Source organism: Streptopelia decaocto (assembly GCF_964273445.1).
Source record: "Streptopelia decaocto genome assembly, chromosome: 3".
In the NCBI taxonomy this organism is placed as follows: domain Eukaryota; kingdom Metazoa; phylum Chordata; class Aves; order Columbiformes; family Columbidae; genus Streptopelia; species Streptopelia decaocto.
In genome coordinates this window covers 119,918,619-119,939,358 of record NC_138656.1, presented here as the reverse complement: position 1 = coordinate 119,939,358, position 20,740 = coordinate 119,918,619, and the positions used below count along the sequence as shown (strand labels likewise).

The window sequence follows — 20,740 nt, the reverse complement described above, 5'->3', positions numbered from 1 at the left end:
GCAAGAAAGCAGCACTGGGACCCAGGGAGTGGTGCCAAACCAGCCGCCGGCACCGAGAGGGTTACAGGGGGCGGAGACGCTCCGGGACGCGCCGGTACCGGCACAGCCGGCGGTGGGTGCGCGGCCCCGGGGAAGCCCTGCCCGCTCCATCCCCCGCCACCCCCGGAGCCGCTGCCATGGCCCCGGAGCCTCCGCTGCTTCAGCCCCGGCCCCGGGGAGGCGGCGGGGGCGGCGGGACAGGGCGGCCCCGGCCGTAGGGAGCGGGGGAGGCGCTCCGGGCACCGGAGGATGCTGCCGGCGACCGGGGGAGGCGAAACGCATCGTTCCCCGGGCTGCGACAGGTGGGATCTTCACCCCGCCACACCACCATCACCCCCTCCCCGGTCCTTCTCCATCCATCCCTGCGGAACGGAGCGGCTGGGAAAGGGGGAAAAAGAGGGGGAGCGGGGGGATCGCCCCCCGAAGCGGCTGCCCTCGAAGGAGGAGCGGGGAGGCATCGCGACATCTTTCTGGCTCCGCCACGTTTCGGTTGCAACCTGGCAAGTGCGCAAGGGCTGGGGAGGGAGAGCTGGCAGGGATCGCTGGGCTCCCGGCCTCCCCACGCCGCGCCGGCCTTGATTTATCCTTATTCCCTTTTTCTCTCCTTCGGCCGCTCCTCGGCACGCAGCCGGATTTGGGGTTACGGCTGCGGGAGAAGGGGAGAGGCCTCGCGGTTCCAGGGGGATGCTGTGGGTGATGCCCCGCTGAGCATCGGGACGCGGGGGACCGCGGCGTTTCTGCGGCGCCGGAGCAGGGACAGGTGCCGCGATGCCCAGGAACAGGGATTTTTCGGAGCCCGAGTGCTCGGCCGAGTACTCCGCCGACTACTCGGTGAGCCTGCCGTCGGACCCCGAGCACGGCGTGGGTCGGACCCACGAGGTGACGGTGCGCAGCTCGGGCCCCTGCCTCTGCCTGCCCCGCTTCATGCGCCTCACCTTCGCTCCCGAGTCTCTGGAGAACCTCTACCAGACTTATTTCCGCCGTCAACGCCACGAAACCCTCCTGGTGCTGGTGGTCTTCGCCGCCCTCTTCGACTGCTACGTCCTCATCATGTGCGCCGTGGTTTACAGCGCCGATAAACTGGCCCCGGTGCTGGCGGCGGCGGCCGGGCTGGTCGCCCACGTCTTGCTCTTCATCCTCTGCAAGTACCGGCTGCTTCCCGAGCGGGTGACCCGCAGGTTCCTGCCTTATGTCCTCTGGGTCCTCATCTTGGCCCAAATCTTCTGCTACTTGGGGCTCAACTTCTCCCGCTCGCCCGAGGCCAGCGACACGGTGGGTTGGCAAGCGTTCTTCGTCTTCTCCTTCTTCATCACCCTGCCGCTGCGCCTGGCGCCCATCGTGCTCATCACCACCGTCTCCTGCGGCATCCACACGCTGGTGCTCGGTGTCACCGTCGCCCAGCAGCAGCAGGACGCCCTGGACGAGGGGACGCTGCTGAGACAGGTACGGGGCTGGCAAGGGGACATGGGGACCCTTGGGGTGGTGGGAAGTGACGGGCAAATCATCTGTTTGGTGTTTCCATGAGTTACTGTCGCTGTCCCAACATCCTGAGCCTAAAGTTGTGTTTGATCCGCGCCCTGCGAGCTGATTGTGGTGTTTGCTGGGAGCCAGGGGGCTCCCCAAAACTAGGGGGTGCTGGGGAGTGCGGGAGCACCCACCCATGCACACAGCCGTGGGTCCATTCCCAAGAGCCACCATGGACACACAGGCTATGGTTGGGCTGCTGGGGAAATTGAGGCATGGGGGGGGCTGCAGGCTCCCCCACCCACCCTGCCCAGCAGCCTTGCTGGGGCCGACTTGCCTTCAAATTGCAAAAATGGCCAAAAATGGCCATTTTGAGCAGGAATGTGGCAGGATCCCAGCTTCCGGGCTGGCAAACAAACAGCCACCGGCGCTTTCCCATCGCCAGCCCTGCGCCTGGGCCAGAGCCTGGAGACTCTTTGGGGTGATTTTCTGCACCAGCAAAGGGGCAAAAACAGCGTCCCCGAGCCCAAACGTGGCCCTGAGGATGGGCCACCCATTCACATACACAGCAAAGGAGGGGACGTGGGGGTCGGTCGGGGGAGAGCGGTCCCTGGCCCATCAGGTTCTTAATATTTCCTGGGATTTACCTGCCTGGAGCAGCTGAAACCTCTTTTTATTCCCTAAATCAGTGTGTTTCACAGCTTGGCCGTGTCCCTTTCCTCCTGCCGACGTCCCCATCGAGCTGGGGAGCCTTTCCCTGGCCAGGGTGGGGGGAAAAGGAAAGAAGCCCAAGCTGGGAACTTGTGTTGGCGGCTGCAGATGGTAGAGGAGAAAATCCCACTGGAAGCATCGCTGATGGAGTGGGCTCCGTGGAAGGATGCTGCGGGAATTGGGGATGCTCCGGGTCAGGTCCCAGGAGACCTCCAGCTGCTCCCAGGAAGGGAAACAAGGGCTATTTATTCACTTTTTGGAAAGTTTTGGGAGCGTTGAGCCTGTAGTCACAGCAGGAGTTTGGAAAATGGAGCCAAAAAGCCCCAAAACACTGGTTTTTTTTCCCCTGTCTTCAGGGCGTGTGGTTTGGGGCTGGGACATCTGATGTCACACGGTGTTTTGCTAAGTAAAGTGCTTTTTGGGCGCAATTTCTGGATTGGGTGCTGGGTTGATGGTGTGGGTGCCCTCCCAGCAATGCCCATTTGGAGGAGAAATCCCGGTGCAGCAGCGGCTTTCCCAGTTTTCACTCCCCACCTGGGATGTAAACGCGACACGTGGCTGATGCAAAGCCATGAAAACCTCTCGCTGCCAGCAGCCCCGGTGCGGGGAACGCGGGGGGGACGCGATGCCGGCAGCGGGCATGCGTCGCCGGCACCACCGCGTTAATCATTGCCGCGGCACCGAGAGGCCGGGGCCGCCAAAACCTTGGCAACGCCGCATGCCCGCCGCAAATAACGGGGGAACATTATGTCCAGAAAGAAACATCAGATGCTTTATTATTATTACTATTATTATAGCCAGTGGTGCAGCGCCCGGAGGGCACCGCTATTAATAGGGTTGTTGCTGGAGCGGGGCCGGCGTGGACCGATGGGGGGTTCACGAGAGATGCCGGCAACTCCTGCCAGCAAAGGCTGAATTGTTGGGGTTCGGTGGTTTTGGGGCTGTTTCTGCTGTGGTTTGTGCACAAATATCCTTGAGCTTGGTTCTGTTCGGATGGGATCCCAGCAGGATGTGGAAGGAGGGATGAGGCTCATTCCGCCGGCCACGCTGCACGTGTCTTGCTCTCGCTCCCCCCCAAATTACTGAGCACAAATAATAACGGGTGACCATGCCGGCAGCGGGGTCTCCTCCCTTTGGGGTGCCAGGAGGTGTTTTGCAACTCAAGGCGTGTGCTGGGGGAGGATTTTGGGGCTGAGCATCCACTGCAGGGCTGCGGGATGCAGCTGGAAGATGCTCAGCGTGGGACATGGCTGCGTCGACCAGCGTGTCCCAGGGGTTTCCAGTGGCCCCCGAGCTGCCCCATCCCCATCCAGCCCTGGGAAAATGGCCCGTTGTCATGACAACCCAAGAGGCTGGTTAAAAATAGCAAGTGGCTGCTTGTTTTGGGGATTTCTCCTCCTCGCTCGCCGTCTGCCGCGCTGTGGGTGCAGGGGGTTCCCGGGGATCCCCCCACTGCGGTGGTGGGACCTGGGGCAGGATCAGGCCCTGGGGCACCAGCTGGGGGTCCTGTGTTTATTGCTGCACCAGGTTTGTTTCATCCGTGCCTCAGTTTCCCCCGTGTGGAAGGGGTTGGTAGCTGCTCCCTATCTCCATGTGATGAGACCAGGCTGCTGTTGGGTGGTAAAAGCCCCGAGGACAGGGACACCCAGGGACCAGGGTCACATTGGGGTTTTCCTCTGACCAGGCTGGGATACAGGAACAAGTGAGGGGACAGAGTTGGTACCAAGGAGGGGACAAAGTCCACACCGGGAAACTGGGGACAGGACAAAGATGCTGAGCGCAACGTCACATCCCCAATGGAGAAGAGCCCAGAGGTGGCTCCGTGCCACTGAGAGGGACGTAGAGGGGCAGGAGTGTGAGCAAATACACGATTTTAGGGTTTGGCTGTGTTTTTATTCACTTTCTCTGCACAAAGGGGTGCAAACCCCATGGCAGAGGGGACGGGAGCGGTGGCACGTGAGCCACTCGCCTGCAGCGTCACTGTCCCCTGTCATTGTGCCCGGTCCCTGCCGACCTGCTGCCTTTTTCCAAAACATCTCTGCAAGTTTTAATGAAGCGGCGTCACCCTCCGGGGACAACAAGCGCTCCTGGGATGCTCAGGGTGTGGTTCCCCGGCTGGATCCCTCCTGCAGAACCACTGGGATGGTCCCCTTGGTCCCCGTGAGTCTCCCCAGTAGATAATGGTGGCTGTGGGATGGTCCCCTCGGTCCCCATGGAGTCTCCCCAGTAGATAACGGTGGCTGTGGGATGGTCCCCTCGGTCCCCATGGTGTCCCCCCAGCAGATAACGGTGGCTGTGGGATCATCCCCTTGGTCCCCAGTGAGTCCCCCCAGCAGCTGCTGGTGGCCATGGCTCAGTGCTTTATCCCCAGAGTGTATTTTAAGTCCTTCTCCACCACTTGAATATATTTTTCCACTCTCACCCAAACCAGGACTTGCGGTGACACCGGCACCGTCCCCGGGGCCTTCTCAGTGTCTCCGCTCACCCCTTGTCTCCTTTTCTCTGTCCCCACAGATCCTGTCCAACATTGCCATCTACCTTTGTGCCATCACGGTGGGCACCATGTCGTACTACATGGCGGACCGCAAGCACCGCAAAGCCTTCCTGGAGGCGCGCCAGTCCCTGGAGGTGAAGCTCAACCTGGAGGAGCAGAGCCAGCAGCAGGTGGGAGCCACCGCTGGGCAGGGGACAGCGCGGGGACAGGGCATGGCGATGGGACAGCGGCCTGGCTTTGGGATGTGGACACGGCACCCGCCCTGCGCGGTGCGGAGGGACCGTGGCGGGTGGTGATGGGGACAGGAGGAGCCAAGGTGGGAGGTGCATTCGCAGCTTTGCACCCTGTGCTCAGTTTGGGGATGTTCCGCGTGTCCATCCTCTCCCAGATCCTGCCACGGCCACCACCAGGCTGTCCCCAACCCCAGCGCAGACATGTAGCAGGTCCCCAGGAGCAGCTGTATGGCAGGTCCCTTGGTGGGACCACAGAATCCCGGCCTGTTTGGGTTGAAGGGACCTCTGGGGATCCCCCAGTCCAACCCAGCTGCTCACGCAGGGTCACCAGAGCAGATCACACAGGTGGGTCCAGGCGGGTTTGAATGTCTCAGAGCAGGAGACTCCACACCCGCTCTGGGCAGCCTGGGCCAGGCTCTGGCACCTCCCAGCAAACAAGTTTCTGCTCATGTTCACATGGAGCCTCCTGTGTTTCAGTCTGTGCCCGTTGCCCCTCACCCTGGCGTTGGGCACCACTGAACAGAGTCTGGTCCATCCTCTGACACCCACCCTGAGATATTGATCCATTGATCACATCCCTCTCAGCTTCTCTTCTCCAGCTCAACAGCCCCAGCTCTCTCAGTCTCCTCATCACAAAGATGCTCCAGACCCCTCAGCATCTTTGTGTCCCTCCGCTGGACTCTCTCCAGTAATTCCTTGTCCTTCTTCACCTGGGGAGCCCAGCACTGGACCCACAACTGCAGATGGGGCCTCCCCAGGGCAGAGCAGAGGGGGAGGAACAACCTCCCTGACCTGCTGCTCACACTCTTCCTCATGCACCCCAGATCCCATTGGCCTCTTGGCCACAGGGCACATTGGTGACTCACGGTCACCCTGTTGTCCCCAGAACTCCCAGGTCCTTCTCTGCAGAGCTGCTTTCCAGCAGCTCAACCCCAACCTGTGCTGGTGCCTGGGGTTGTTCCTCCCCAGCTGCAGGACCCTGCACTTGCCCTTGGTGAACTTCATTGGGTTCTTCTCTGCCCACCCAGCCTGGCCAGGTCTCACTGGATGGCAGTGTGGCAGGTCCCCAGGTGCAGCCGCGCAGCAGATCCCTTGGCAGGGCCACGTGGCAGGTCCCCGTCCCCATGCACAGTCACATTGTGGGTCCCCAGGTGCAGCCACGTGTCAGGTCCCCATCCCTGAGCATGGCGTCACAGCACGTCCCTGTCCCTGAGCACAAACACACAGCAGCTCCCCATCCCCAGCCAGGTCCCCATTGGCAAGAGGAGCAGCCAGAGGGGACCCGGTGTCGCGGTGCAGCCGTTCTAGAGCCCTGCTGGGTGACAAGCTGGGCTAATTTTAGCACCTTATCTGGGCCCCATCGCCGTCTCCCATCTCTTATCTGCTGGACTCACTGCCAGCAATTTGCTCCCAATGGCAACAAGAGACACGTGGTGGGGCCAGGTCAGTGCCACCAACGTGCTCTTTGCTGCAAAACCTGGGGGGACGCTCCGATGGCTCCTAAGGGGTTGGGTTTGGGGGGGTGTTGGGTGATAAGGGCAAATCCTGGGGCTGGGGGATGCTCTGGGTGAGGGAGCCTGGGAGACCCCGGCTCATGGCTTTAGAGGGATCCAGGAAGGGACGTGGGGATTATTGTCACATGAGCTCTGTTTCCTTTGGGAACTGAACTAAAAACAGCCCATGATCCTGCAGGAAAAGCTGCTGGTGTGGGGCCGAGGCGCTGGGGACAAGGGGTGATGCTGGATCCATCCAGACCATCGGTGGTGCTGAACCAGCAGCCCCGCGGGCAGGACTGAGGTTAATGGGAGCTGAGAGGGGCTGGGGAGCTCCCGCGTGTGTCCCCGGCCAGCAGCCCCTGGGGACAGGGACAGGGATGGGGACACGGTGCCGTTTCTCCAGCAACGGTCCCACCACGGCGGCGTGCAGAAACAGCCCCGTCCTGGGGGAAAACCCACTTCATTAACCAAGTTACTCACATTCAGTGCAAATCCCCGCGCGCAGCCGGGCAGATTTATCCTTTCTCTGGTTCCAGGGCTGTGGGGACAGCACTGGGTGTGGTGTCCCCAAGTGGGCTTGATCCTCATGGGGGACCTCGGTCCAGTCCTGTGCATGGATGTGGGGTACCCTCCACATTTTAAAATCGATAAATCCTCCCTGGGGTGGTTTAATCCAGGTCTGTTCACCCAGCCCTGGGGTAGGACACCCCAGGTCAGCTCACAGGGACCTTGGGGGACATCGGTGCAGACCCCAAAGTCACCCCCAGCACCGTGTCCCAGGTTTATTTGGGATAAACCCTTGGCCAAGCCAATGCATTTTACTTCTCGAGCTCCCAGCGGGGGGCTGAGCTCTATGTAGCACCTACAGAAAGGATATGGGGTGGCCAAGCAAATTTTGCAGCTGGTGTCCAAATCAGCATATGGGACCATCCCTCCTTCCCATGGTGACAGGGACAGGGAGGCTGGTGGCACAGAAATGCCGCCCTCCTACTCTCCCCTGGCTGGGACTTGCTCCCACTTGCAAACATTTTTGTGAGAACTCATAAAATAAGGAGGAAAATGGTAAAAGCAGCAGCTGGTATCCCTGGCAGAGCATGGCCAAGGGGGACCTGGCACCCATGGGTGCATCCCCTCCACCTGTGGGTGCGGGTTTGGGGTTGCAGTGATGGCTCCCAGCTCGCCCTGGGACACCCCGTTCCGAGCTCAGTCTGCTTGTTCCACCTGTGGCTTGTTCCACTCACTGTCCCCACGTGTGGGTGACATTGGATCAAAGACCTGCCCGCGCCTTGGGATCCTTTGGGGACGGCAGCTCCAGCAGCCGCGGCCCGGGAGCTTGGAAGCGACAAGCGCCAGGAGCAGAGGAAACGGCCTCAAGTTGTGCCAGGGGAGGTTGAGGTTGGATGTGGGGAACAATTTCTTCCCCAAAGGGCTGTGGGGCATTGGAACAGGCTGCCCAGGGCAGTGCTGGAGTCACCATCCCTGCAGGGTTGGACAGACGGACATGAGGTTCTCAGGACATGGGGCAGTGCCAGGGTGGGTTATGGTTGGACTTGGTGATCCTGAGGGTCTTTTCCAACCAAAACGATTCTGTGGTTCTGTGCAATGTCACTTTGCTCTCTGTCCCCATGGAGAGGGGAACGCTCAGACCGCAGCGCATGCAGCGTGTGTTTGCACCATGGGGTTGCATCGTGCATTTGCAGCATGTGTTTGCACTGTACATTTGCACCATGCGCTTGCATTGTGCATTTGCACTGTGCATTTAAACTGTCATGTGCATTTGCATTGTGCATTTGCATTGTGCATTTGCATCGTGTATTTGCACCATGGGTTTTTTGGTGCGTGTGCATTTGCACGGTACGTTTGCACCACGCATTTAAGACTGTGCATTTCCACCATGTACTTGCATCATATATTTCGAGCTGTGCATTTGCACCATACATTAAGACTGCTATTGCACTGGGTATTTGCACCATGCGTTTGCATCATGCATTGAAACTGTCACTTGCGTTGTGCATTTGGGCTGTGGATTTGCACCATGTGTTTGCATCGTGCACATGCACCATGCATTTAAATTGTGTATTTGCACCGTGCATTTGCACGTGTTTAAACTGTCACTTGTATCGCACACTTAGACTGTTCATTTGCATCATGTGTTTACTTGCACCGTGCATTTAAATTGTGCATTTGCACCGTGCATTGAAACAGTCATTTGCATTGTGCATTTACACTGTGCATTTGCACCGTGTATTTTAGTGCCAGTGTTGGGGTAATGGTTGGACTTGGTGATCTCGAGGGTCTCTCCCAACCAAAATGCCTCTGTGATTCTATGATTTAGACTGTACCTTTGCACCATGCATTTGCATTTAGGCTCAGTCTTTGCACCACATATTTGCACTATGGACTTGCACCACGCGTCGCTGCTCTTGGTCTTCACCTGGTCACCATCTCCCTTCCCCGCTGAAATAAATAACTTACGCTTTTTCTATGGATAAACAACATTTAATCCTTTCCTTGTATTCCTTAAACACGTGTTCATTAGAGCATCAGCAAAACAGCGCTGGGCGCGTTGGGGATTCGCTCCGCTCAACGCGCACACTTTTAACAATAAGAGGTGTGCTTAAATACAGTAAGGTGTTACATATTCATAATGAGCCCAGGAATGCCTGTACATATTCATAACCTTTCCCCGCTTCTGATTAAAATGAGTCTCAGATACCCATTTCCATAGTCTCCTCCTTGACCCCTCACTGTTGCGCCTGCTCGGTGCCACTTGGTGAATTTGAGGAGGGTTCTTTGGATGAAGGCTCCTTCAGCTTCATCACAGTGAACTTTGTACCTGTGGCTCATTATGTTGAATTGACTGCAACCCAAGCTGCCCAGTCGATTGAAACCAGCCTGGCGACCCCTTTTTGCTGTAAATCTTCGTTATCTTGTCTCAAGTTTACAGCCAGGTGCAGTAAAACTTCTTGGCATTCGATGGGGTTCTGTTCTTCTTAATGTGAAAAATGCAGTTGTGATTCGTGCTAAGATGTTTAATGTTTACAGATACAACCAAATGAGGCACGGGCTCTGAACCTGGAAAAAGGAAAAGGTGGTTAAGCTCCATGAAACTTGTATATGAAGTTATATTGACAGAGGGAACTAACATTTTAAGGGTTAACTAAAACTTATAATGGGTGCCTACTAACGAACTAACACTTTAAGGCTTAGTCACACAATAAATGCTTAGTTTAGAGCTTTATGTTAAGAAGAACAGAACCCCATGGAATGCCAAGATCAGAAGTTTTACTGCACCTGGCTGTAAACTTGAGGAGACAAGATAACGAAGATTTACAGCAAAAAGGGGTCGCCAGGCTGGTTTCAATCGACTGGGCAGCTTGGGTTCCAGCCAATTCAACATAATGAGCCAAAGGTACAAAGTTCACTGTGATGAAGCTGAAGGAGCCTTCATCCAAAGACCCCTCCTCAAATTCACCAAGTGGCACCGAGCAGGCGCAACAGTGAGGGGTCAAGGAGGAGACTATGGAAATGGGTATCTGAGACTCATTTTAATCAGAAGTGGGGAAGGTCATGAATATGTACAGGCATTCCTGGGCTCATTATGAATATGTAACACCTTACTGTATTCAAGCACACTTCTTATTGTTAAAAGTGTGCGTGTTGGGCGGAGCGAATCCCCCGCGCACCCAGCGCTGTTTTGCTGATGCTCTAATGAACATGTGTTTAAGGAATACAAGGAATTGGATTAAACGTTGTTCATCCATAGAAAAAGCCTAAGTTATTTATTTCATTAACATAAAGCTCTAAACTAAGCATTTATTGTGTGGCTAAGCCTTAAAGCGTTAGTTCGTTAGCAGGCACCCATTATATGTTTAGTTAACCCTTAAAATGCTAGTTCCCTTCATAAACAAGTTTCATAACTTTTTACATGGAACTTAACCACCTTTTTCCCGGTTCAGAGCTCGAGCCTCATTTGGTTATGTCTGCAAACATTAAAGATTTTAGCAGGAATCACAACCGCGTTTCTCGCACCGCTGTCCCCAGGAGCGGCTGATGCTCTCCATCCTGCCCAAGCACGTGGCCGACGAGATGCTGAAGGACATGAAGAAAGACCCGAGCCAGAAGGAGATGCAGCAGTTCAACACCATGTACATGTACCGCCACGAGAACGTCAGGTAGGATGGGGAAAAAAAACGCCCTTTTTTTGGCAAAAAATGTGCATTTTCGCAGGCCTGGCTAGAAAAGAGGGGAGAAATGGGGGTAGTTTGCAGTGGGAGGGGATGGTTGTCAACCCGACCGTGGCTTGTGGGCACTTTGTGGCTTGCAGAGCATCGTGTGCAGGGCACGTGTGGGCGACATTGGGCCAGAGACCCACCTGGGCCTTGGGATCTTTTAGGAACAAGCAGCTCCAGCAGCGCGGGCCCAGGAGCTTGGAAATGTCACTTTGCTGCAGTCTGTCCCTATGGAGAGGGGAGCGCTCAGACTATAGCGCATGCATTGTGTCTGCATTGGGTGTCTGCATTGAGCATTTGCACCGTGCATTTAGACTCTACATTTCTACCCTGCATTTAGACCGTGTATTTGCAGCGTGTGTTTGCATTGTGCATTTGCACCGTGCATTTAGACTGCATTTCTACCCTGCATTTGGGCCGTGTATTTGCAGCGTGCATTTGCACTATGCGTTTGCATTGTGCATTTGCACTGTGCATGTAGACTCTGTATTTGCACCATATGTTTGCACCGTGCATTTAGACTCTACATTTCTACCCTGCATTTAGACCGTGCATTTGCATTGTGTATTTGCACCATGCATTTAGACTGCATTTCTGCCCTGCATTTAGACCATGTGTTCTCAGCATGTGTTTGCACCCCACATCTGCATTGTGCATTTGCACTGTGCATGTAAACTCTGCATTTGCACCATGTGGTTGCACCGTGCATTTAGACTGCATTTCTACCCTGCGTTTAGACCGTGTATTTACAGCATGTGTTTGCATTGTGCATTTGCACTGTGCATTTAGACTCTACATTTGCACCGTGCATTTAGACTCTACATTTCTACCCTGCATTTAGACCGTGTATTTGCAGCGTGTGTTTGCATTGTGCATTTGCACTGTGCATTTAGACTTTGCATTTGCACCATGCATTTGCACTATTGCATTGTGCATTTGCACTGTGCATTTAGACTCTACATTTCTACCCTGCATCTAGACAGTGTATTTACAGCGTGTGTTTGCATTGTGCATTTGCACCATGCATTTAGACTCTGCATTTCTACCCTGCATTTAGACCGTGTATTTGCAGCGTGCGTTTGCACTGTGCATTTAGACTTTGCATTTGCACCATGCGTTTGCACCGTGCATTTAGACTCTACATTTCTACCCTGCATTTAGACTGTGGATTTGCATTGTGCATTTGCACTGTGCATTTAGACTGCACTTCTACGCTGCATTTAGACCATGTATTTTCAGCATGTGTTTGCACCCCACATCTGCATTGCGCGTTTGCACTGTGCATTTAGACTCTGCATTTGCACCATGCATTTGCACTATGCATTTAGACTGTGTATTTACAGCGTGCGTTTGCATTGTGCATTTGCATTGTGCATTTAGACTGCATTTCTACCCTGCATTTGGGCCGTGTATTTGCAGTGTGTGTTTGCACCATGCGCTTGCATTGTGCATTTGCACCGTGCATTTAGACCGTGTATTTGCAGCGTGCGTTTGCACTGTGCATTTAGACTTTGCATTTGCACCGTGTGTTTGCACCATGCATTTAGACTGCATTTCTACCCTGCATTTAGACCATGTACTTGCAGTGTGTGTTTGCATTGTGCATTTGCACCGTGCATTTAGACTGCATTTCTACCCTGCATTTAGACTGTGTATCTGCAGCATGTGTTTGCACTGTGCATTTAGACTCTGTATTTGCACCATGTGTTTGCACTGTGCATTTAGACTCTGCATTTCTACCCTGCATTTAGACCATGTATTTGCAGCGTGTGTTTGCACCATGCGTTTGTATTTTGCATTTGCACTGTGCATTTAGACTGCATTTGTACCCTGCATTTAGATCGTGAATTTACAGCATGTGTTTGCACCCCACATCTGCATTGTGCATTTGCACTGTGCATGTAGACTCTACATTTGCACCGTGCATTTAGACTGCATTTCTACCCTGCATTTGGGCCGTGTATTTGCAGCGTGCATTTGCACTATGCGTTTGCATTGTGCATTTGCACTGTGCATTTAGACTTTGCATTTGCACCATGTGTTTGCACTGTGCATTTAGACTCTCCATTTCTACCCTGCATTTAGACTGTGTATTTGCATTGTGCATTTGCACTGTGCATTTAGACTCTGCATTTGCACCATGCATTTGAACTATTGCATTGTGCATTTGCACTGCGCATTTAGACTGCATTTCTACCCTGCATTTAGACCATGTGTTCTCAGCATGTGTTTGCACCCCACATCTGCATTGTGCATTTGCACTGTGCATGTAGACTCTACATTTCTACCCTGCATTTAGAGCGTGTATTTGCAGCATGCGTTTGCATTGTGCATTTGCACTGTGCATTTAGACTTTGCATTTGCACCATGTGTTTGCACTGTGCATTTAGACTCTCCATTTCTACCCTGCATTTAGACCGTGCATTTGCAGCGTGTGTTTGCATTGTGCATTTGCACTGTGCATTTAGACTTTGCATTTGCACCATGCATTTGCACTATTGCATTGTGCATTTGCACTGTGCATTTAGACTCCGCATTTGCACCATGTGTTTGCACCGTGCATTTAGACTCTACATTTCTACCTTGCATTTGCACCGTGCATTTGCACTGTGCATTTAGACTGCATTTGTACCCTGCATTTAGACCGTGTATTTGCAGCGTGCATTTGCACCATGTGCTTGCATTGTGCATTTGCACTGTGCATTTAGACTCCGCATTTGCACCATGTGTTTGCACCGTGCATTTAGACTGCATTTCTACCCTGCATTTAGACCGTGTATTTGCATTGTGCATTTGCACTATGCATTTAGACTTTGCATTTGCACCATGCATTTAGACTCTGCATTTCTACCCTGCGTTTAGACCGTGTATTTGCAGCGTGTGTTTGCACCACGCGTTTGCATTGTGCATTTGCACTGTGCAAACTAAACTACGCCTTGGGGCCCTTCTGTGATTTACGGAGCATCGTTTTTCAGCCATGTCCCAAAATATCCATTTTCCTGGTGAAAAAGGCGAGAGGGGAGTTGGGGATCCCGAGGGGGCCGGGGGGTGTGACACTGGGGCTGAGCCGCTCGCCCTCGCTCCCCGCAGCATCCTCTTCGCCGACATCGTGGGCTTCACCCAGCTCTCCTCGTCCTGCAGCGCCCAGGAGCTGGTGAAGCTCCTCAACGAGCTCTTCGCCCGCTTCGACAAGCTGGCAGCTGTGAGTGTTCAGGAAAGGGACCCAGGAGTTCGGGAGAGGGGACCCAGGAGTTCGGGAGGACCAAGGAGATTGAGAAGGACCCAGGAGTTCAGGAAAGGGACCCAGGTGTACGGAAAAGGGACCCAGGAGTTTGGGAGGACCCAAGGAGATTGGGAAGGACCCTGGAGTTTGGGAAAGGGACCCAGGAATTCAGGAGGGACTCAGGAGTTTGGGAGAGGGGGCCCAGGAGTTTGGGAAAGGGGCCCAGGAGTTTGGGAGGACCAAGGAGATTGGGAAGGACCCAGGAGTTCGGCAAAGGGATCCAGGAATTTGGGAGGGGCCCAGGAGTTTGGGAAAGGGACCCAGGTGTTCGGGAGGACCCAGGAGTTTGGGAGAGGGGACCCAGGAGTTCGGAAGGACCCAGGATTTTGGGAGAGGGGACCCAGGATTTTGGGAGAGGGGACCCAGGAGTTCAGGAAAGGGACCCAGGAGTCCGGGAGAGGGGACCCAGGTGTACGGAAAAGGGACTCAGGAGTTTGGAAAAGGGACTCAGGAGTTCGGGAGGACCAAGGAAATTGGGAGGGACCCAGGAGTTCGGGAGAGGGGACCCAAGAGTTCGAAATGGACCCAGGAGTTCAGGAAAGGGACCCAGGAGTTCGGGGGGACCTAGGAGTTCGGGAAAGGGACCCAGGAGCAGCGCAGGTCTCAGCCAACACCCGCCCTGGCTCCAGGCAAAAGCCGCATCCCCGGATGGGGAGGAGGAGGTTAAAATGTTCATCGCTCTGGGATGCGGGAGACGCCCCGCGCTGCAAAAATAGAGTTGGGAAAGGCGGGGGGGGGGCCCAGCTGAGCCCTCTGGGAAGGCGGGATGGGAATGGAAAATCCGATTATTTGTGTCCGTGCTGGGCGCTGGAGCCGCCTGAGCGGGTCAAGGTCAGGATGGGGGAGGGATGGGGGGGAAGGGAGTCCAAGCTGATGGATTTGGGGGTGACACCCACCCCCCCATCCCCAGAAACACCACCAGCTGCGCATCAAGATCCTGGGTGACTGTTACTACTGCATCTGCGGGCTGCCCGAGTACCGGGAGGACCACGCCGTCTGCTCCATCATGATGGGCTTGGCCATGGTGGAGGCCATTTCGTAAGGCTTGTCTCCTCTGGGTGGGGGGGAATCACCCCCCCAGGGTGGGCCGGGGTGCACCCCAGGGGTTCAACATGCATTAAAATACAGAGAGATGATGATTAATGATGGGGGTCGGGATGGGGATGGGTCACCCCAAGATCATCCTTGTGTTCCCCCCCAGCTACGTGCGGGAGAAGACCAAGACGGCGGTGGACATGCGGGTGGGGGTGCACAGCGGGACGGTGCTGGGGGGGGTGCTGGGCCAGAAGCGCTGGCAGTACGACGTGTGGTCCACCGATGTCACCGTGGCCAACAAGATGGAGGCGGGTGGCATCCCCGGGTGAGCATCTCCTGGGGGGAGGCGGAGGGGGACACACGGGGTGTCCCGCGCCCACGGGTGACGCTGGCACCCGGTGCCGGCAGGCGGGTGCACATCTCGCAGAGCACCATGGATTGCCTGAAGGGCGAGTTCGAGGTGGAACCGGGAGAAGGTGGCACCCGCTGCGAGTACCTGAAGGAGAAGGGCATCGTCACCTACCTCGTGGTGGTCCCCAAGCAGCCCCTGCGCAACGGCATCAATGGGGTGGTGAGTGGGGGGACGCTGCGGTGAGCTGGGGCTGGAGGGGACACCTCATTGCCACCCACTGCCTCCCGCCTTGCAGAAGCTGTCGCTGACCTCTTCCCATGGTGGTTCCCCACCGTTGGTCAACACCAAGGAACTCAACGGCAGCCTCAGCCCTGAGGAGTCCGAGGAGCCTGATGCCAGGGTGAGGGGCACCCTGGAGAGCGGGGAGGAGGATGGCGAGGTACAACCCGTGCAAAGCGCATCTCACCTGCATTTGGTGGTCACGCTGGGGTGGTTGGACATCCCACCGGTGCCGGCGTGGTCTGGTTGACACCTCGTTGTGTGGGTGCAGGCAGTGAACCCCTCCTTCCCCAACCCTCGGCGGCGGCTGCGCCTGCGGGACCTGGCCGAGCGGGTGATGGACGCCTCGCAGAACGAGCAGGAGCTCAACAAGCTACTCAACGAAGCTTTGCTGGAGCGCGAGTCCATCCAGGCGTGAGTGACGCCGGCCGGCGGCGCAGCTCGGCAGGTCCCTGCTGCCACCGGGCGCTGATGGGCTGTGTCACCAACAGGCTGAAGGGGAAGAGCACCTTCCGGCTCTCCATGCGCTTCATCGACCCCGAAATGGAGACGCGCTACTCGGTGGAGAAGGAGAAGCAGAGCGGAGCTGCCTTCAGCTGCTCCTGCGTTGTCCTTTTCTTCACCGCCTTGGTGGAGGTCTTCATCGACCCCTGGTATGGCAGGGACCTGGTGGGGATGGGTGGTCCCATGGCCCTGCTGGGCTTCAAACCTGTCCCCTCTTGGGCTTTTTGGCAGGTTGGTGGCCAACTACGTGACCTTCGTGGTGGGGGAGGTCCTGCTGCTCATCCTCACCCTCTGCTCCTTGGCTGCCATCTTCCCCCGGGTGAGACAGGACGGGCTCACCGCTCGTGGTGATGGGTCATTGTGGTGGCTCATCGCTGTGTCCTGCCTGGGCGAACCCGTCCCCACTCTCCTCTCCTTGCAGGTCTTCCCCAAAAAACTCGTGGCCTTCTCCACCTGGATTGACAGAACCCGCTGGGCACGCAACACCTGGGCCATGGCCGCCATCGTCATCGTCACCATGGCCGACATCGTGGACATGGTGAGCCACCATGGGGCAGACCTGCTCCAGCCTCCATCCAAGCAGCCTGGAATTGATCATTAAAGCAATTAGCAGGGCTGCACTATAGGGTGGAAATTCAGGTTGGGTCACCTTGTCCTGTCCCTTTGGGTGGCCATGCAGCCCAGGGAGAGGTGACCCCCATCCCCACGTCCCCCTCCTCACGCTGCCCTCGTGCCCCCAGCTCAGCTGCTGGCAGGACCATGGTGGGACAAGCAACATGACGATGGGGCCACCGTGGCCGGGTGGCTGCGGGGAGCAGCCCAAGTACTACAGCTACATCGCGCTGCTGGCCTTGGTGGCCACCATTATGCTGGTGCAGGTCAGCCACATGGTCAAGCTGACCCTCATGGTGCTCATCACCGGGGCCACCGGCACCGTCAACATCTACGCCTGGGAGTATATCTTTGACCAGTACGACCGCCGCCGTGGCCAGCAAAGCATGTAAGGGGTGGCAGGGGGGTGGGCACATGGTGGGGAGGTCACAGCCATGGCCACCACCCACCCACAGCTCGCTCCTTCTGCTGGCAGGTCCTCACTGGTCCCCTCCAAGTACTCCATGACGGCGATGATCTTCATCGTGATGCTCAGCTTCTACTACTTCTCTCGACACGTGAGTGATGCCCCGGCCCTGGGAAGGTCCCTCCCTTCTGCGTCTTCACCCTCAGCCCCTTATTTCTTGCAAGCTCCAAGGCAGAAGGATTTGTCCCCAGCTGTCAACAGCATCTCCAGCTCTTCTCCAAGGAAGGCCACCCAAGGGCTCTCCAGAACCACAGCAGTGCAGGGGACACCTCCGTCCCACCCCCATGGTTAGGGGTGGCCCCAAGGTCCACGCGTGCCCCATGAGTGTCCTGTTTGCACCTCCGAGCAGGTTTCATGTCCCCAGTTAGGGCTTCACCTTGTCCCAGAGCCTTCTCCCAGGTTGTCCCCAAGCCCAGACCAGCCCCATGGTGACCAGGATGCTCCCAGTGCTCAAGGGGACCCACCGGCGGGTGGGAACTGGGGGTGCAGCTGTGTTCCCCCCACCCCCAGGTGGAGAAGCTGGCCAGGACCCTCTTCCTCTGGAAGATCGATGTCCATGACCAGAAGGAGCGGGTCTACGAGATGCGGCGCTGGAATGAGGCCCTTGTCACCAACATGCTGCCCGAGCACGTGGCCCGGCACTTCCTGGGCTCCAAGAAGCGGGATGAGGTGAGGAGCATCTGGCAGGGGATGTTTACCCCCATTTCTGTGGGTGGGGAGTCCTCTGGATCTGGAGGCTTTGCCATAGGTTCTGGCTGAGCACCTTTGGTTGGATGGAGATGATGTGTTGGCCATGCAAGGTGAGGCTGAAGAGCACCCTCCTGTGTTCACACATGCCAAGGGATGATGGTTTCACAGGACGGTTTGGGTTTGCTGGAGGTGCTGGTGTCACGTCTGGACATGTCCCCAGCTCATGGCCACTGTCCCTCCCGTCCCCAGGAGCTGTACAGCCAGTCCTACGATGAGATCGGCGTCATGTTCGCCTCCCTCCCCAACTTTGCCGACTTCTACACAGAGGAGAGCATCAACAACGGGGGCATCGAGTGCCTGCGGTTCCTCAACGAGATCATCTCCGACTTTGACGCGGTGAGTCGGGATGGAGCCGGCCATGGGGACGGCGTGGGGCTTGGCCAGGCCTTCTCTTCTGGGGGCAGAAGGACCTGCCATGGCGCTGGGATGCCTGAGGGTCTTGTCTCCATGACTCAGCTCCTGGATGAACCCCAGTTCCGGTGCATCACCAAAATCAAAACCATCGGCAGCACCTACATGGCCGCTTCTGGAGTTACCCCCGATGCCAATGCCAATGGCTACAGCACCAAGGTGAGAGGTCCCTGTGGTGGGGGGGACAATGGGCACGGGGTGTGCAGAGCTGACCGGCGCTGCCCTTGCAGAAGGAGACCCTCTCGGATAAGGAGCGCTGGCAGCACTTGGCCGACCTGGCCGACTTTGCCTTGGCCATGAAGGTGACGCTGATGAACATCAACTACCAGTCCTTCAACAACTTCATGCTCCGCATAGGCAAGTCTGGGAGCGTGGGGCAGGTTCTGCCTTGGTGTCCCCTGTCGCATCTTCCCCACCAGCACTGGGACACTGGGCAGCAGCCAGGCTGGGGTGGGACCTCATTGCCCCAACCCCTGGGCCAGACTCTCCTGCAGCCCTGTCCTGTCCATGTCACCAGTCACGGAGGTGACATCCACTCCCTGTCTTGCACAGGCATGAACAAGGGGGCCGTGCTGGCGGGTGTCATCGGCGCCCGCAAGCCGCACTACGACATCTGGGGCAACACGGTGAACGTGGCCAGCAGGATGGAGTCCACCGGCGTGATGGGGAACATACAGGTGGGGTGACAAGGGGAACCCATCATGGAATCACAGGATGGTTTGGGTTGAAGGGACCTTCCAAGCTCCCCCAGTGCCACCCCTGCCATGAGCAGGGACATCTTCACCAGCTCAGGTTGCTCAGAGCCCCGTCCAGCCTGGCCTGGGATGTCTCCAGGGATGGTTCATCACCACCTCTCTGGCCAACCTGGGCCAGGCTCTCACCACAGCCAGTTTCTCATCTGGCCTGACATGGGTGCAGCTGTGGGGGCGCTGGAGCCCTCAGAACACGGCTGGTTTGGGTGGGAGGGGGAAGGTGCTGGCAGGAGCACAGGTGCGGGTTGGAGCTGGTGGAGGGGCTCCTGCAAGCTGGGGATGGGGCAAGGTGATGCTCAAAAAGGAGCACCCCAAAACAATGGGGTGGCAGCCAGGCTGGTGGGTAGACCTGTTGTCTGAGCAGCACATGGGGGGCCCTGCTCCCCATGTCACATGCCAGGTGCGCACCCCCGCAGCCTCCCACCATGTCCCCTTGTCCCCGCAGGTGGTGGAGGAGACTCACCTCATCCTGAAGGAATACGGGTTCCGCTTCGTGCGCCGGGGAGCCATCTACGTCAAGGGCAAAGGGGAGCTGCTCACCTTCTTCCTGAAGGGCCGGGAGAAGCAGGGCTCCTTCCTCAACGGCTCCTCCGTCACCCTGCCCCACCAGGTGGTGGACAGCTCCTGAGTGAGGGTCCCACGACCACCCGCCACCACGGCCACCACCTCCTGGCACCGAGCCGGGGGGATACACGGCAGCGGGGAACGTCCATCCCACCGCAGCCCAGACCTGAAACCAAACTGGAGACACCAACCCCTTCGCATGCCGGAGGTTTCTCCTGGGGGATTCGCTCCGTTGCAGGAGGGGGACATGAGGCCACCCTGGTGGGATCCTCCGAACGGTCACGCTCACGCACAAGCTCGCAGACATGGGGCTGGGGACATGTTGCCTGTCCCCAGGTGTCCCAGGCTTCACCAGGCAGGTGGTGACACCATCGAGGGGACAGCATGGACATTAAAGTAGCATCATGGACCGGCCCCGGCCACCATGTGCTCGGCATGAGGAGATCCAAACTCAGGGCTGGCTGGGAAGCCACCACATCACTCCTGCGTGCCAGGAGCTCCGAAGCAGGAGCATCATCCGGGGTTTTGCTGTTGGTACCAAGTTCATCCTCGTCACAAAGCACCGTAGGTAAAGCGGGGAGATGGAGAGTGCAGCGCCGCCTCGGAAGAAAAAAAGAACCAATATTGTGTATTTCAGACATATAAATATATATAATATAAGATGCAGATGGACATTTATATTTTTAATTGTGCCTGTTCCCTCCCCGCGCTCGTCTGGACGCTGGTGTCACTTACTGTCACTTGATGGAGGAGCAGGGACCGGCCCAGGAGCGGACGGGGGTGTAAAACCCGATGGCGCCAGGGCCTGGGGGAGGCTGGAACCCTCAGAGTGTAATTATGCCGCTAATTTCTCGAATAGAAGCAGCTGAATTTCACAGTCGGATTCTGCGCCTGCTTTGTTCAGGGCGGGGGGTGGATGTGGCAAGAGGGGTTTGACCCCCCGTGCCAGGGGATGTGGGGTTTTGGGAACGGTGACATGAGTGATATGGGAGTTTAATCCCCACGGCACGGGGTAGAAGGAAATAAAATCGACATCAAGCAGCACCCAGAGGAGCCCAAAGTG

At 56.8% G+C, this 20,740-nt stretch overlaps 1 protein-coding gene across 2 annotated transcripts; it reads left to right on the top strand.

Moving 5' to 3' along the window:
* Positions 1–383: 383 nt before the first annotated feature.
* ADCY3 (adenylate cyclase 3) lies at positions 384–20,343 on the top strand. 2 transcript variants are annotated; one of them, XM_082047866.1, is made up of 20 exons: positions 384–1,482; positions 4,729–4,878; positions 10,482–10,612; positions 13,760–13,871; positions 14,863–14,990; positions 15,154–15,312; positions 15,396–15,558; positions 15,635–15,778; positions 15,890–16,032; positions 16,110–16,271; positions 16,354–16,441; positions 16,544–16,660; positions 16,863–17,122; positions 17,210–17,291; positions 17,711–17,869; positions 18,140–18,286; positions 18,407–18,520; positions 18,592–18,718; positions 18,914–19,038; positions 19,559–20,343. In XM_082047866.1, exons 1-20 carry the CDS (start codon positions 808–810, stop codon positions 19,739–19,741), a joined length of 3,369 nt encoding a protein of 1,122 aa, XP_081903992.1. In that variant the 5' UTR covers positions 384–807; the 3' UTR covers positions 19,742–20,343. The 2 variants fall into 2 exon arrangements, with proteins under 2 accessions (XP_081903992.1, XP_081903991.1); XM_082047865.1 differs by having other exon boundaries at positions 16,354–16,660.
* Positions 20,344–20,740: the final 397 nt, after the last annotated feature.

What these genes read in the sequence shown, in the direction of transcription:
- ADCY3 (XM_082047865.1), top strand. Translation starts at nt 808, where the DNA reads ATGCCCAGGAACAGGGATTTTTCGGAGCCCGAGTGCTCGGCCGAGTAC. An exon ending in GCAACGGCATCAATGGGGTG is followed by an intron (nt 15,559 to 15,634) that starts GTGAGTGGGGGG and finishes CCCGCCTTGCAG; the next exon opens with AAGCTGTCGCTGACCTCTTC. An exon ending in GCGGGGAGGAGGATGGCGAG is followed by an intron (nt 15,779 to 15,889) that starts GTACAACCCGTG and finishes GTGTGGGTGCAG; the next exon opens with GCAGTGAACCCCTCCTTCCC.